Consider the following 17,560-nt stretch of genomic DNA (forward strand, 5'->3'; position numbering starts at 1 on the left):
AGCTCCAGTTTCTAATGCTGCCAGACTGGTGTTCCTCACTGCTCCACTGACTACTTCTAAGGAAAATGTTAATCACAGGGATTAGTTACAAAGAAAAGACTGTGAAGCCCAAGCCACTCAGGTTTGTAGAATTGCTACTGGCACACTTCCGAGCTTGAAGCACATCTGAGTCACTGCCATCAGATAAATGAGTGCAATGTTTCTGTTGAGGAACTATTGAATTTTGCAAATATTAAGGTTTTAATGGAAGAACCCATCTAGTGTGAGTGCATCTCTGGGGATACCACATTGTCAAATACGAAGTGGAAGCCAGAGCTAAGGATGCTCTGGAATACCATGGAGAGGCCCTGGAAGTCACCCACATTGTGACACCATCAAAGGGCTCATTTCATGATATAAATCTCTGGGTTGCATACAGCTGCAGATGGATCTGTGCCCACTGCCAGGAGAAAAAAAAAAACAACACTTTGGGGTGTTTGAGGTCTGGAGAGGGCATGAGCACTTCCCATTGCTTAGCAGTTGCTTATCCTTCTCCCTGGAAGTGGGTGCCAGCTCCAGAGGAGTGGGCTGCACACGTTGTTCCTAACCTCCAGCTGTAGCCACCCATCCCTCTGCCTGCCAAGGATCATATCCTGCAGGGATTAGTTTTGGAAACTTTATAGTGTAAGGAAGAATCCCAGGTGTTGCTCAGAGGAAAAGTTTGACTCTTTCCCTAGCAAAAGAGAGACAGAGTGTCTTGGAATTTTTGTCACATAGTATAAGTTCACAGGTTATTTTGATAACCAGCTGTCTAGAGCCAAGCTATGTTACTGGGTTCTGGGAACATCTTTGATTTTTCTCGTACTTCTTAAAGCTGATGAAGAACCGGGTGCTCCCAATCCCATCAATGCCCTCAGTGACTCTTTTTGCAAGGTGGCTGTGGGCTCTGTCAACTTTCTTGCTCCTTGACAATGGTGACCAAGAGCAGGGAAGCAGCCCCAAGGCTCTTCCCTCAACCTTTCTCACAATTTCCCTCAATGATGTGCACCCCTCATCGCCTCTGCAGCTCTTTGACATTCACATCCTCATTTTGGACCATTCTCTTCTTGCATCATGCTTCTCTAAGCTCCATCAAACTCTCCCATGTCACTGCGCTCCCTCCTGCACTCTGGACCCTCTTGTGTGCCTCCAGGCTGTGGCCTTAGCTAAATACAATTCCCCATGTTGCCCTCTCTCCCTGCCCTTACCCCTCAGGCTCCCCCTAATTCCATAACTGTCTAGATTTTTAAGATGCTGCCCCTTCCCTCTGCCTTTCAAGGCTCATTCTTCTCTAGTCCTAAGTGACCTGCTGCCTCTTAGAGGTTTTAATTTCCTCGAGCATTCAGCCTGTGGGAGACTACTGACATCTTGGCAAAGGACTTTCTCAATCCAAAGTTACTGGGAGCAACTGCTCTGTTGGTCAAGAGTCTGATAGCAAATGCTGGAAGATGGAGCTGTTTTAGTTACTGTTATTTTGTGTCAGCAGATCCTGAGGAAAAATATCAATATTGGATAATTCAAGAACTCATTAGACATGATCCTCTCTCTTGTTCTTTGCTTGGGCTCCCTGCTTTCTCCTGAAGATTGCTCAGCCTTTCCTCCCTCCTCAATGACTTTTGCTTTTCTTTTTCCTTACCAGTATTTTCTCACTGGTGTTCAGATAATAATGATAATTACATTATCTAAATTGGAAACAAAAGAAAAATAATAAGTCTCAAAAAACACCCTCAAGATAATGTCCATTTACAATTATAGAAAAAGCTGATCTTGAGCTGTACAAATCTTGGAGAAAGACTCAAAAACAAACTGCATATGAAACTGCAAAAAGGGTGGAGGGGGAAGAAAAAGGAAAATGCATGACAAATTCACATGAAGTGTCCCAGACAGCTTTTGTCTGCACAGAAATGGTTTTATGGGATTCTCTGCAGAAAAAGGAACAAAAAAATTAAGGAGTTGGGTTCAAAATATCAAGTTGCATTTTCATTGATCTCAGACTTGTAAGGGCTGCCTCATCAATCACAGTTGCTTAAAAATTCCTATTAATGGCCTCAAGTGCTGGGGCAGCCCATATGGTTCATCTTTGTAGCATTTGAGCAACTCCCTGGGAGCAGTATGAGATCTGTCAGTGTCAGAGCCAGGCACTCTGTGCTCATCCCTGCATTCCCACAAGTGGTGTAAGGAGAATAACTATCACTGCAAGCCTGAGGAGCTCCATCTGATCCAGCACACAAGGAGTAACAGAGGATGAGAAAAGAATAAAATCCAAATCATTTGGCTCTCAGTACTGGAGAGTTGTAGATCTGGGTGGAAGTCCCAGTGTGTAATCCAAGGGGACAGCTTCAAGCCAAGGTGCTGCATGGTGTTGCACAGGAGTGAACGCTGCTTTCAAGGAACTGAGAAGAACATGGTTGGTGAAGGCTTTCAGACTGGACAGGAGAAATTCAGAGGAGTTTCCCCCAACATTATTCTGAATTATGTGATTTACTCTGGGGTAGGCTGGAAGTCTTGTCAGGTACAGCTGGAGCTTGTCTTGTCCCGAGCAGCAAAGTGAGCGTGGTGTTCAGACAGAGCTCTGCAGGTGTCCAGGCAGGAGCTGTGCTCCTCCTGCTGCCTCATGCCCTTGGGCACCTCATGTGCTTTGATGTTGGCTGCTGCCCTTGGCATTGGACACCCATAATGGTATGGGTAGAATACTAGGAATATTCTTTATGAGTACATTTCCCTGTTCCAGAGGACTATCCCATCTAGCCAGACTGACTTCATGCCCTTCATGCTGTCAGTTTTCCTTGGAGACAATTCAGATCCAAAATTCAACAAATCTGTCTCCAATGGGTGCAATTTTTTCTTTGTAGTAAGTTCTCCTTCTTTCTTGCATTGGAGAATTGTCATGAGGACACATTTTTGAACTGGATATTCAACTCAAATCCACATTACATTTAAGTAACAAAATAACTCAGAAAATACTGAAAATAACACTGAAAATAACTGGGCCTGAATTTAGTAAGAGTTAAAGCATTCAATTTGCCACTGTTGTCCCGAAGCTGAGTTGTGTTTTCAGAGGCATGGAACAACTCTCCTAGGAGGAAAGATTGAGAGAGTTGGAGCTGTTGATCCTAGAGGAGAGAAGGCTCTATGGAGACCATAGAGCAACCTTCCAGCACCTAAAGGGGGCCCACAAGAAAGGTGGGGATGGACATTTTAGTAGGGTCTGTTGCAATATGAAAAGGGGTAATGGTTTTAAAGTAAAAGAGGGTAGATATGGACTAGATATATGTCAGACCTGTTGTTTGGGTTTTTCATAGTGAGGGTGGTGAAACACTAGAAGAGGTTTCTCAGAGAAGTGGTGGATGCCCTACGCCTGGAAATATTCAAGGCCAGGTCTGACAGGTTTCTGAGCACCTTGGTCTAGTTGAAAATGTCCCTGCTTATTACAGGGGGTCAGACTGGATGACTTTTAAAGGTCCCTTCCAACTCAAACCACTCTATGATTCTATGATAGGTGTAGTTGGGCAGTTTTCAGAATCTGAAATAAGCACCAGGGACCAGCAGATTGCTGCTTTCATGGAGAAGTTTTAATGTGAGCCATGACTGTTGACATATTGGTTCACCACTCTAACTCTTACTGAAGTGGAATAAAGCTGCATCAGGTGAAATTCAGGTTGGATGTCAGGAAAAGGTTCTTCACTGAGAAGTTGGTCAGTCACTAGAAGAGGGTACCCAGGAGAGAGATCACAGCACCAAACCTCTAGAAAGAACATCTGGATGATGCTCTCAGTAATATTGTTAATTTCTTGTATACCTGAGAGGAGCCGGGTGCTGGAATTGATGATCTTTATTGGTCCCTTCCAAGTTGAGATATTCTGAGTTGTGGCAGAGCAAGTAGGAACCATCAATACTGCCAGGAGGTTCTTTGAGTTTGCAGGGTCTTGCTATAGAGAAATGTGCAAGGGGAGAAGAACATTCACAATCCCTACTCCCCTCGTCCTCCTGGTTTATCCCCAAAGGCATCACAGTTTATTAAAAAAGGTAAATTCCTGCAGCTGACAGAGGTCACTGGAGTGTCAGAGAGCGATCATTTCTTCACATGGGCTGAGAGTTACATGGATGCAAAGCGCAGCTCCTGCTCATACCATGCCAGGGCTGAGTGAAGGAGCACCTCCGCAGGTCTGAGCACAGACAGAATGAGCAATGCCATGAGAAAAGTCACTTGCCCCAGGAGCAGCAGAGCTGGCATGTCAGCAGCATCAACCCCTGCTCTTCAGAGAGCCAGCCAGCCACAGGGAAGTGCTTCCAAGCAGGATTCAAGTTCAACTTGTTGGACTGAGGTCTGCCACGTCTCACAGACATGCACACTCATTCTTTGTATGCCCCCTGCACACATGGACACTCACAGTTCCTTTACAATCAAGCTGTTTTCAATGCTGAATTTCAGTGCAGATCCACAATTTCACACATTTTCACCTAATCTCAAATGCTTAGGAAACAAATTTTTGAAGGACAAATGAAGTTTATCCCTGCCTTGTCTGGGTGTCTTTTTCTTGTTAGTTCTATGATGTTTCTCTCTTTGTAGCTTCAAATAAGCCATTCTGATTATTTTCACTTGGCCAGTTTGATCCTGCATTGTGCTTACAGGAGCAAGAATATTTTTTCTGGTGGCTGTCTCAGGATCCCGGCAAGATGCCATAGTCTGTTAGATGAGAAATGGTGACCTCATGGATAGGGGAAGGGAAAAGGGAAGGCAAGACTCAATTTTTGGTTTTCTACATTTAAATCCCATCAGGCTTTGTGTTTTCATTTCAAATTCTTTCCAAAATACTGTATCTATTTTCTTCTAAGATACTATGACTAAAATGACTTTATGCTTTGCCTCCAATCATTATTTTTTAAACCAAAAGTAATTATTTTCTTTCTGAATGATTTAAAACTTATCCAATAAAAAGTACCCAGAAATAAAGAAGAAAAAAATTGTAATAATCAAGTGCCGTAGAAATCAGCAAGTCACAAAAGAGTTAAAATTCCTTACACATGGCCAAGTGAAATAAGACCTAGAGGGATACATGGTTCTCCCCCCAGCACCCCCTGAACTCTGGGGTGTGGGCTTGTGAAATGCCTGGGAGGCAAAGCTGGCCCCCATTGTGTCTTGTTTAATTTGGCTGCTTGAAGTACTCACTTTTTTTTTCTGTAATTTGGCTCTTCCTGCAGTTCTCACACCTTCCTTTAACATAAATGTCCTTTACATTTCCAACGTGCCTTTCTCCAGCCCTCCATTCCATATTGTTTGAGCAAATGCTTCTTTTTTCTCTGTGCACCTACACGTGGCTGCTGGCACAGGGCTGTGTTTACCTGCTCACAGAGGGAGAATCAAACCAACCTGCAGAGCACCATCAGCACAAGGGTTGTGTTTCCAGCACTTCTCAGCACCACAGCCTCGCAAGGAGCCAGGAACTGCATCCAGGAGATTTCTGCTGGCCAGCAGCAGGACTGCTCTGGAGCAGCACGCAATGGTGAAGTTTTCCTGCCTGTGCATTGCAGCCTCAGCTGGAAATTCCTCCACCTCCACCTTGCCATGGGTCGGTGATAAAATACTAAGCTTGGTCCCAATAAGCCTGAATGTCTGGGTTGTGTTGCAACAGTGACGGGGAAAAATACAGCTCAGACCTGACACCTGTGCTCGGTGGTGTCAGCCATCACACAGCACGCTCTTCCCTCCATCTGACTTAAATATTAAAATATAAATTGAGCTATGTTACCTTTATACAGTGCCAAATTGGCAAAGATGGGGACTTTGTCATTGTTTCTGGCAGTGATAACAGTTATGCAATAATGCATCAGAGATTGGCACACACGGCTGAGGGCAAGTCCTTTTTTTGGTTTACTCTCTGTAAAATGGGGACACAATGCTTTGACCAACAGGGATTTCACAGCTATTCTCTAACTGCTTTGGCCATGGGAAGCTGAAGATGAATTTTGAAGTACTATGACAAAGAGAAGGTTAAAGGGTTTTTTTCCCTGACTATACAGAGAAAAAAAAAATGTTTAAAAATGTATCAACCTAAAATGGAATTGAATAAAAATTTTGAGGGTTTTTTTTGTTGTTGTTATATGCAAGTCTGTATTTAGACATAAATGCCCAGCAAATTTGCTGAAAAGCAACCAACTTACTCTTGCAGTGAAAGAGATTAGTTTCCTCTTGCTGCATTAGAAATGTGTTCACTCTAAAGTATGTCTATGTAGGAAAAGACAAAGCCCAGACGGGTGAAGGAAATGCAGGAATAGAAGATATTCCAGCTGCTGAGACCTGACTCCTTTGAGAGCACATCCACTCATGTCACAGCAGACTCTCAGGAGCGGCTGGGTCAAGGACACCTTGTCCATGTCTCAGGACAATGCCGAAGACAGAGCTTCCATTTTACTCTGTACACTACCAAAATATTCATGGGAAAAACGTTCTGTCTGCAATGACTCTATGGGAGTGAACACTGGCAGCCAATAACATTTTTCTTTCCATTATTGCTGTGAAAATAATTTTTAAAAAAGGTCCAGAAGGAAATCTGAAATAGTGAAGTAAGAAACCAGTGAAACCAGGAAGTGGAAATAGATGGCTGGGCACTTTGGGATTGCTACAGGCAGCTCTGGTTCAGTGAGATTTGCTGGGTTGTTTCTTTGCTGGCCTGGGAGCTACATCAGAAGATTATATTTAAAAATCATAAATAATCTCATTATATTGCAGCTGTCAGCATTCTGGAAAATGGGTAAAAGTAGAGGAGAACTAAATTTAAGGAACCCCCAGGTGGCACAGTTGTGGCAAGAGATGAAGGGAGAAAAAGCATAGATATTATGGATGGATGAACACAGAGAATTTTTTAGGTTTGGATTCAAGCTCAGTTTAAATTAAGCATGCCTGCTTGCCTTGAAAGGGCAACCCATGGATGCTGTCATTCCCTCTGCTGTAGAGGTGCTGGGCATTAGCACTGGGCATCCAGTCCACCCAGGTACACAGCCCACCCAGGATTGACTGACCCTGTAGACTTCCCCAAGGTTTACAGCTGCAACTCTGTTCCACAGGTAAATTCAGCTTGAAAAGCCACTTTATTTAATATTCCCCTTGCATTTCCCTTCTATTCCATCTTCTCTTCACAACTTGTATAAGATGAAAAGTAAATCACTGCTGGAACAGAGTGTCAAGGGCTGCCCTGAACGGGGTCACACGGATTTGTATGAGGCTGTGACTACATTTCTTATCAATATCTCAATTGTGCCAATACAATGAACGTGGAATAGTTCACCAGCTTAGGCCTGAAAGAGATGGACATCAAAGGATCCCTTCACATCAGGTACGATGACACACTCAGACACAATCACAGGGTGAATGTGGTCTGGGTATTAGAAAGGAGAAGACAAAGAACTAAGGCCATGTGACTGCTAAGCCTTGCTCCACCTCTCTGCCTCTGTCACTTTGTACTATTTATAAGCATGACTTGACAGCTTGATCTATGGTCATGTTAGGCAGATATTTCCAGCCTTACATTTTCCAGCCTTACATTTCTCTTATGGCATTACAGGACCTCCCCACCATGTCCTTTGGGGTGGAAAACACAAGTTCCAGAATTATTTAGTTCCCCAGTTTGGATTTTTGCATAAGTAGACCCGCGACAGGAGGGCCTTCATTTTTTTTTGACAGAAACCAAGCATGATAAATCAAGAATGACTATGAAACAGATTTTTATCTCCACAAGTTCTTTGGATCAGATTGTTTCCTTCCCAGATCATGGCAGTGATGGAAAAATCTTTCCAAGTTACAGGGGCAGACAACTGAGATGACTGCTAACATTTCATGATGTTTTTGTCACCCTAAATAAAGAAAGAACAATTAGGCTTTGCCTAAAACAATTTATGTTGGTGTATAGGCAATGTAACCAGTTTAATGTGCTTTCAATCGTGTTTAATGATTAGTTGTGATTAACAGTGCCTAAAACAATGTAAACAGTGTAAACAACAAATTTAATACAGCACATTTCACATTGAAGAAGTGAATGTGTTTCCTTCCAAAGTTTCATTTTTTCTGTTGATATGACTTTTCAGAAGCTGTAGCATCTCAAGCTCCTTTGGATAATGTCAAATTATCCATCCAAGAAGGAAAGTAGCTTATTACTCATTATCTAAAAGTAACTGAGCTATCCACAAAATATCTTTTCAGATTATTCTGTTCCTTTTCTATGTGACCATAGTCAAGTCCCTCTTGTTTTGGATGCATGCACTTTATATTTCTTTTTTTTTTTTTTAATACAGGCTTCTTCATGTTAGATCAACCTTCTTTTACATAATCTTTAGCTTTTTTTTTCTTTCCTCAGATCACCAAATTTTTGTGTTGGTTTCCTCTGGTCTCCTATAAAACTTTACTTTGTAATGTTTACAGTGTTAGAAGTTGTAGTATTTTATGAATAATACTGCAGCTGTAGGAACTCATGTAAAAAGTACAATCCTGTATAGAAGTGTAAGTAATTTTTATTTAATTTTTAAAAGTGATTTTTATTTAGTTTTCTAAAAAAATATTACACTACCAATTCACACATGGAGCTCACAAGCTGCAAAATGTACATCTCCAAGTATTCTGGAGTGATTGTCCTTGAAACTTCTTCATCTTCTGGTTTTCTTTTCACTGATGACAATGTATTGGCATTTGGACAGATTTTGCATATATTTCAGGAGTCACAGGTGTTGAACTTTAACCTTTGAATTTTGGTTAATTATCCACTGTAAATCTTGAGTGACATTGCTGCACTTGTCTTCTCCTTCCCCATTTTGGATAGCTTGCTGGCAAATCTAGACTTCTTGTTGGGGTTACAGTAAGAGAAATGCCACAGCAGTGCACTGCATCCTTTCCCATTACTGCTTGCAGGCTTTCTGCTGTGACTTGGGTGAAAGCAACACATTCCTCAGGGATTACCAGTTTCACTGCCATTGATCATGTCCCTGGATATCACTACAGGCCATTCTTTGTACCCTTGCTCTCTTCAGTTCCTCTACTGCTTTTCCACACCCCTCTGCATTCATGCTGCTTTCTAACTAATCATCATATTTCTGTATACAGATTTTTGCATGGCAATGTAATATAAACCTCAGAGTACAGTTCTGGCCCTGGCTTGGATGGCAGGATAAATCCATTTTCTGCAGGGTTAATTGTACTGCATCTTGTTCCAGCTTTACTGAAAGAGACAGATGCAGGTGATTACATCATGTCTCCACTCACTAAACCACATCACCTATTTAAAATAGCTCAGCGACTGCAGTTTTCCTTTGTGCCTGTTCCTGAGCTGGTTACACCAACTTAATGCTACTGTATTCATCAGCAATTACCTGACTGCACATTAAGGGAAATGTTAAAAACCAGCTCAGGTAGGAAAAGAATCCAAGACCATGTCAACCTCCCTGCAAGTCACTGGGCACCCCAAATTCTTACAAAGGAAACATTGGGAATACTGGGGTGCTGCAGAATGTCCCCAGGGCTGCCATCAGTGTAGTCTGGAGGGAAAAGTGCCAGTCACAGACCCCTTCACTGACAATAAATATGTGAGTAAATCTCCAGGTTTATTAACAGCTGAACCAGCTTCTTGGCTGAAGCAGCACCACCCTCTCCATGATCCTAAGAAAGGCAATGGCCTCTGCTGGCAGTGCCACTTGGGCCAGCTCTGTGTCTCTGCAGTACAGCTGCACCCAGTCAGCTGGAAAACAGTGCCCTGAGCTGCACACAGTGCTGAATGCTCAAAGCCAACCCAGCTAAACAGAGTCCAGAACTGCTTCTGGGAGCATCTGAGATTAGTCCACAGAAGTCACTCTATCCAGCTCAGTGTCAGACCTTCCAAAATGCTCAACAAATTCAGAACATTACTGGAATAAGAACAGCATCTGTAGGAACATCAACCAGTGTAAAATTACATGCTCCTAATCCTTCTCCCCCACAGCACGCAATGAGTTCCACATTGAGTCAGAAAAGAAACTAGCTCAGTGCTCCAGAGATGGGTTATTGCACAACTATCCCCAGTGTGGAGGTTTAGCACTCCTCCCAAAATCAGCTGGTGCTGACCACTATCGAGCACAGAAGGCACACTCACCAACCTGCTGTCAGAACACAACAGTGTGCAGCATCCATGAGAACTGCTCTTTTCCAGCCTCATCCTCTGTTCAGACAGGCTAGAACTGTTGGAGGGCTTTGTAGCAGAAAGGAGCTGATATTTGAAGAGCCATACACTGCTCCTGTAATTGTGGCCATGTCACACCTCTGGGATGACAATTGACAGCGACTGACGTGGAGAAGTAACCCTTGAAAGGAGTTCTATGGATTTTAGTTATATTCTATGCAGTTTCCTAGATAGCAATTACACACAAACTATAAGAAGGAGTGAGAAAACTGAGTGAGGCAGTTTTTTCCAGCAGAAGTTTTGTGGGCCAGCATCAGGCTACAGAAGCCCCTCCCAGCTGACCCACAGAGAAGATCTCAGAAATTATCCCATCTGTGGATTCAAAACTCTGGGCTACAGACTTGGCCAAAAATTTTGCTCCTGCAGTCTGCCTTTCTATAGAAGAAAAAGGGCTGAAGGAGTCAGATGTTCCCTGGACAGGAACTGGCTTATTTATAGCAAACTGTCCCTTGGCCACACCAGCACCCTCCTCATGAAGTCCTGTCATTGTTTTTATAGCTGCATTTCTCCTACATGTGGCATGCAATGGGCATGCTCAGGCATTCCTCTGCCCAGCCCTTGGCTCCATTTTCATGTTGTTGTTTCATTTACAGTGATGCCCAACAAGCAACATCCAGCAAAACTGATCTGCTAGTGCTGAACTCACATGGGATGTGTGCTCTAAGGCAATGCAGCTATTCAAGTTGGGGGAAAAAATAATCTGAAGACTTTTTAATGGCAGATGCTATCTGTCAGCCCTCACCCACCTCAGCAAAGCTTCAATCAGTATGCAATAAACGAGGCACTCCAGCAGATCATCTTCTGCAATTTTTGCTGTAGTGCATTGTAAGGCCCCCAAAAATATAAAACACTTGCCAAAGCATTGACTTGGCCCATTCAACTCAGCAAACTCTAAGCCCATTCAATTTTAAGTTACTCAAAATTACTGTAAGAGGGAATTAGAAGAAAAAAGAAAGAAAGAAAGAAAGAAAGACAGAAAAAAACATAGAAAAGGAAAAATATAGCCACCATTCCTGATTCCTGCAGTGTTCAGCTGATGGAAATTACAAGAGGATGTGGGGTCAATACACGTCCTTCTGCATGTCCTGGGTTAAATACCCATGGGCTTTCCCTTCCCCCATGTGGGACTTCTGGTCATTTTTGGAGCTGGATCAGGGGCTCCAGAGATGAATGCATTGCCTCTGGTTTGCCAGGGATTGGCAGCCAGTGCCAGGCTGGGATACAGGCTCTTGGAATAGGATGGGCAGGGCAGGGCATCCCCTCTCCATGGCAAGGCCTGACCTGCCCTTACCCCTCACACACACACAGAATGTTTCAAAGCAGCAATGCTTCCAGCCTCTCACATACTTCAGAATGTCACAGCCTGTGCAGCTTAATTTGCAATTATGTTTGTGCCCTGAACATTTTATTTAAGCACATGGTGCTTACATTTCCTCTGAGAACACTATGTTGTACTGGTTTGCAGTGTCCTGGCATTGCTGAGCTGCACTGACTGTGGTAATATTGATGTCCTGTGCCTGTCAGTGTGCTAAGGAATGAAGCTAAATAAATTCTGTAGAGCTTACAAACCCACCCTGATTATTTTTGTGCCATTCTTTTAATTTCTATAACAAGTTGTCAGGTTTGCACTTGGAACAGCCTGTATTGTAAGGCTTGTGAGATTGTGAGAGATCTCCTATCATTGAGATTTCCATTACTCCTTCTAGGATTTGGATTCAGCTCTTACAGAGGGATACTTCTTCAGAGAGGTACATGATATTTGACCTTTTAAATTTGCAGCATCAAACTGGGAGATACAGAGCCTTCTTTTCTCCTGGACTGGAAACCAGAAGCCTGCATAGGCTAAGGCCAAATGGGCCAGCCCAGGAGAGGTGGAGTTGAGACCCCCTGCTTCTGCAGCTCTGGGTAGATCCTCTGGTGTTTAATAACATCCATATGCTGGAGGAAACTTGTGGTTGAGGGCTTGCATGCAGGACACCTGTTCCTTGTGTGGCTTCTTTGAATGAGATGTTACACGGTGGCCTTCCCTGCACTGGGAAAATTAATAAAGTCCCTGCCCTCCTCCACTGTCTCTTCTAAAGAAACATGTGAGAACTTCCATCCCAAAGCTGCCTAAAGCTGGCCAAAGCGTTCAAATGTTCGTGGTAAAGCAGGGAAGGAAGGAAGGGGACAGGAACCACAGCACTGCTGCCTCTGCCACCCACACACACATGCTTTGCAAATGAGCAATGAAAGGGTTCCTGGATCAGAGCAGGACCAAGCCAGGAGGGCTCTCAAGCAGGCTGGAAAGGAAGTCTGTGTTCTGCAACCCGGGCTGCCCACCAGCCCAGCTGGACCTGGCTGGTCTCACACTGATCCCAGTGCATCTCTCCCATTCTCCACTCCTATCACCTCTGGGAAGCTGCAGTGAGAAGTGGCAAAAGGCTCAGGGCCTTGTGCCCATACGTGGGTGGCAGGGGGAGAAGAGCCATGGCTGTACAGGAGATTCCTGTCACATCTGAGTCCACTTCAAATACAATGTTCACATCGTCTTTCTGGGGTGGTGTCAAGGCATTAAGCAGGTTATCTGCACCTAACGAGCACTAAATAAATAATTTTATCAAGTTTGTCCCATTATTTCTGATACTGCCCTCCAGACACTGCTCTGGTTTCGCTTTGCACAGTGACTGCCTAGGAAAAAGTGTAATATTTTTTCCCATTTTCAGTATTAGCTTGTTTTTAATCTTTTTAATCTTCATAAACTGTCAGTGTAACTTTCACACCAAGTACTATTTGTGTACTTACAACTTTATATCTTGGAATAGGGAAATCTCTCTTACCTTTTTCCCTATTTTTTCAGTTTTGATGCTGACTATTCTGACCCTGCAGCAACAAAACACCAAGGAATAACTACTATCTAGCTATCTAAGCTCTCTCTTTTTTTATATATGTGCCCCATAAGAGTTAAATAAATATGTCTATAAACAAGAATGCTCACCCTGAGGTCAATATGCTTCATACCAAAAAGAATTTCAATTTGTACTAATGCAGTAAAATTTTCTGAAGAATATGGTTGGATCAGGGAAAAAGTACTCAATAACATGAAGGCTCACACTGCTGAAGAGTCTGGGTGATCATTCCAAAGCTCTTACCCATGGATTCCTACTAAAATTTCCTACTAAAATCCAGTCTTTCACATTAATATTGAGGTTGTGCCCTGCATATGTGTTTTGCTTTTTTGAGCTATTCTTTCCAGTGATAATTTTTTATTCTTTTTTGTTGGTTTGTTTAATCCAGATTAGACACATGAATTTTTATACATACAATTATTTTGATTTTGTTGAGTCTCTTCTTCTAGCTGAAATACAAACTGACTCACAAAGAATTAATTTGATTAAATAAGAAAGAGCAATCTAATGCAAAGAGCCAGCAGAAGGAAATACTAGTTCACACAACATACTATTAACCTATAGAAATTGTTACCATAAAATGGAATTAAACCCGAAAGCAGACATCAAAGCACGGGCTGAAGGGCATTTCTGAAAGATGCTGAAAGGATTTTAGAAAGGCTCTAAAACTCTATGGTCAAGATGAAATCAATAATTCATAATTAGGGGTAAACAAGAGACAACAAGGTGAAGGACAGGTTGTCCCCATCCATAATCCTCCCTACCCTTTTCAGCAACATCCAAGGCTAGACACAGTAAAAGCCAGAATACAGTCAGACAGACTAGGCACAGAACTGGGAATGGCACTGGTATATTTATCTTCCCTTGAAAAACAAAAATAAAGAAATGCTTGCAGAATTGGTCTCTAAAGGTCTTTCTACCTTTCTGGTGCTTTTTCAGTTCAGGGGAAAAGGAGTTTATTGACACAAGGACAGCTCTAAACTCTGCAGCCATAACTTACAGCCAGGTTTGAAGGGGCTTCAGCCTCCCACAGCTTTCACTATTAATGTCTCAATCTCATATTAGAATTATAGTACAAATAAAAAACTGACATATACCCCAAAATTACATTTTGAAACTATTTTTAAATGATAAATAAACTATATTGCTATTTTAAATTATCATTGACTGTACTGACTGTGAAAAATTGTTCTGAAGAACTTCTTCAATAATCAAAATAACAACTCAAGCTGTTTTTAAGATACACTTCCTGTGAAGAAGAAGACAGCTTACAAATTCCAAGGACACAATTTTTTAAAATTTCTTGAGAAGACAGAATTTTTATTTTTATTGCAATATTGCCTGGACTTCACAATCTGGCACCATATCTTCACCCCTTCTGTTGTGCAAACACATGTGGCAGTATTTTAAAAATGTCTGTCTCTAGAAAACCACGGAGGAAGCCTCACAGACACAGAAGAACACAGAAGGAACAATTGCAAAGATTTATTTAGCGCTTTCTGTGCTTGGCACTTAGAAACAGAGTTCCGTGCATAGGGCAAATCTTTATACAGCTTTTTCTTCATACATATTTTACATATCATTTTTATTGCCCTCTTTTATATTCATAATATTGAATACCCCACTAGGCATATAAATACATTTATCTACAACACCTCACAACAACTCTCAATAATATCTGTATTCTGTTACTTGGTATTTGCATTTTCACACAACTTAAATGCATAGCTTGCACCAAGCTACAATTGTTTTCTTATTTTTAAAGGATTTGAAACGAAAAGAGAAAAAAAAAAAAGGAACAAGGAAAAAAAACAGAAAAGAAAGATGTTAAAAGGCAATGATCTATTTGGTTAAACAGAGACCATGTGGCAGGTGGAAGGTTGGCAAATACTCAACCTCACTGTTTCTGAAATGCTAATGGTTTTCTATGGCAATTCTCGCATGCAAGGTCAGCTGCACTCCTGTAGAGCTCTCTTTTCTCATCACTCTTCCCCTTGAGCTCAGTCTGGACAGTTTCTTCCCACTGGGATGAGTGCTGTGGGAGACACACATTCCCCACAAGGGCTGTCATCCATTCAGTTTCGCTGCATTACTTCCAGTCAAGTCAACAGGAGTTGAGCCCCCTCCCCCCATTCACCTTTCCAAAGTTCCATCCCCGCTTCTGTCCGAGGCTCATTTGTGAGCTAAAACTTTTCTCTCCTCTCTCTCCCATCTCCATCTGCAGGCTGGGTGCTGGTGAGGTCGACCTCCATAAAGAAACAGCCAGCTGGGCAGAGCCATGGTGAAGATGAGAAACCTCTTCAGAAGAAGCTCCAGCCCAGCAGCGCCATTCCTGTGCTACAGTGGAGGAAAGACCCACAGGCCTTGCTGGTTTCAGAAATGGGCTGAGCCCCTCTGGCAGTGAGGAACTGTCTGGGAAGGGGGAGGTCTTTAGAGCCATGGGCAGTGCCAGTTTCAGAGGATGAAGCCCTGGGAGAATGCCCTTCTTCAACACTCTGAGGAGACAGCACAGGGAATGCATCCCTCCACGCTGAAAGCTCACACTGCCTAAAGTTAATGCATAAAACAGTAAATTAGCTGCTTCTCTCCAGCTCCTTGTTAAAGTCATGCCCTCTTCTCTGCAATGTCCAGAAAAAGCAGATGCTCCATGCCAGTCTGGAGGCCCTGGGCTACAACAAGCTGCAATGGCTGTCAGTCAAGGCTCTCCAGAAGGTTCTGGGGCACACACCTAGATGGCTTATGTTCTTGTTTATCGTTACAATACTAGTTCCACTATAATTTGAAGGCAAACGAGTACTGGGATGGGTTCACCCCTGGGAACGATGAAGGTCCGGCTGCCTTCGATGCCAAGGCTTGTTAGACCATGTGCACAGACATCTGTGAGGAGGAGCCCTGAACCGCTCCATACTGCCTGTTGTCACAGGCGGCGGCCGTCTGCTGGTTGCTGGAGGGAGGGCTGATCATGTGCATCCCGTGATCCATCCCTGTGGAAAGGTATTGCCTCTCTCCAAAGGCCCCACCGGAGGGGGAAGAGCAGAGTAAAGTGCTTTGGGAGGTGGTGAGTTTCTCTGGGCTTGCCGCCAGCCTGGGAGAAGCAGGGAAATTGTATCCGTAGAGGTTGTAGGGATTGTGCAGGGAGAAGGCATTGTAGGAGCTCTGCTGCATGTGGCCACCGCCGAACATGTGTGAAGAGGAGGAGGTGGAGGCAGGGTTGCCTGCTTGCATGACATACTGAAACTGGGAGCTGGGGAAAGATCCCAGCTGGCCGCTGTATGCCTCCATCTTGCTGTTGCTGGGCAGGGAGGAAGGAGCCGGCATTCCTGAGATCAAGGAGGGAGTCCTCTGAGGCATGAAGGTTTCGGAGGGCTGCGAGGCAGAAGCGGTGCTGCTCTGCAGCCGGTTGTAGCCCCCGTCGCTCAGCCCTGGGTAGCTCTGCAGCGCTGCCATGTTGCTTCTGGCGCAAGGAGGATAATCAGACAGGTTGAGGTTGCAAAGCTGGCTCTCCCGGCAGCCAACATTGAAAGTGTTGGGGGCCAGATGGAAGGCTGGAGGAGAGCAGGATGGAGAGAGAAGGTGAGAAGAAGCGGATGGTGATGGGGTCCCCGTGCTGGAGGTGGTTGGGGACGTTCCTGTGCTGCCTCCTGCAAAACAAAACACATGGGAGTATGTTCAGCACCCAGAACCACATCTGCAAAATGAGACAGCCACATTGAAAAACAGCTTCGTTCAATAAAGAAGCAAGGGTGGTAAAATGGCCACTGGAAAATTCAGCCTTTCTTGGCAAGGACCCTCACTTTATTAATAGCATCCCTTGGTCTTTCCTTCTGCTTTTTTGTTATGACTTTTTTTTTTAACAGACAGTTTGTTCCCTTTTAAAATGGGAGGGGGAAGCAAGCCTGCCACAGAGTAACCTTAGGCATTGGGAGAAGCTGCGAGGAAAGACAGTCAAGAAGTCTGCCATTTTCAGGCATGTTTATTTAGTTCTTTTGTGTGTCTGTGTGGGGGGGGGAGGGGGGGGAACAAAACAAAACAAAGAAATAATTAAAAAAAAAACCAAACAAAACAACCAACCAAACAAAAAACAACAACAACAACAACAAAAAAAAAAAAAAAAACAAAAAAAAAAAAAAAAAAAAACAACAGGTAATTTGGTATCTTCTCCTCTCTCCTGATCTGCAGACCACCAGTCAGTGAACTGTATGGTCCCACTGCAAACGCCCATTATCATCTGCTCGGGGCTTGCGGTGGGAAGCGGCTGAAAAGCGTGTTGGACTTCTGCAGTATTCAGCATTTTTGTCAGCTGGCTCACAGTGCAGCAGCACTGATTCAAGCCAGAAGTAGCACTAAAATGAAGGGACACAGTTTCAAGCTATATCCTGCTCCACAGAGCACAGAAAGGGGATGTGTCAGGATTTTCCATCATGTGCGTAAAATTTAAAAGGGATTCCATATGTT

General features: G+C 43.4%; 1 protein-coding gene across 1 annotated transcript in view; it reads right to left on the reverse strand.

The window, feature by feature from the left end:
• Positions 1-14,574: 14,574 nt before the first annotated feature.
• Positions 14,575-17,560, reverse strand: part of TBX15 (T-box transcription factor 15) — an 88,756-nt gene continuing 85,770 nt past the window's right edge. Inside the window, exon 8 of the mRNA XM_021548885.3 lies at positions 14,575-16,746. Within this exon, the coding sequence (XP_021404560.2) occupies positions 15,962-16,746 (785 nt within the window). The 3' untranslated portion in view covers positions 14,575-15,961. The remainder of the gene's footprint in view (positions 16,747-17,560) is intronic.

This window comes from Lonchura striata, chromosome 2 (assembly GCF_046129695.1).
Source record: "Lonchura striata isolate bLonStr1 chromosome 2, bLonStr1.mat, whole genome shotgun sequence".
Lineage (NCBI taxonomy): Eukaryota > Metazoa > Chordata > Aves > Passeriformes > Estrildidae > Lonchura > Lonchura striata.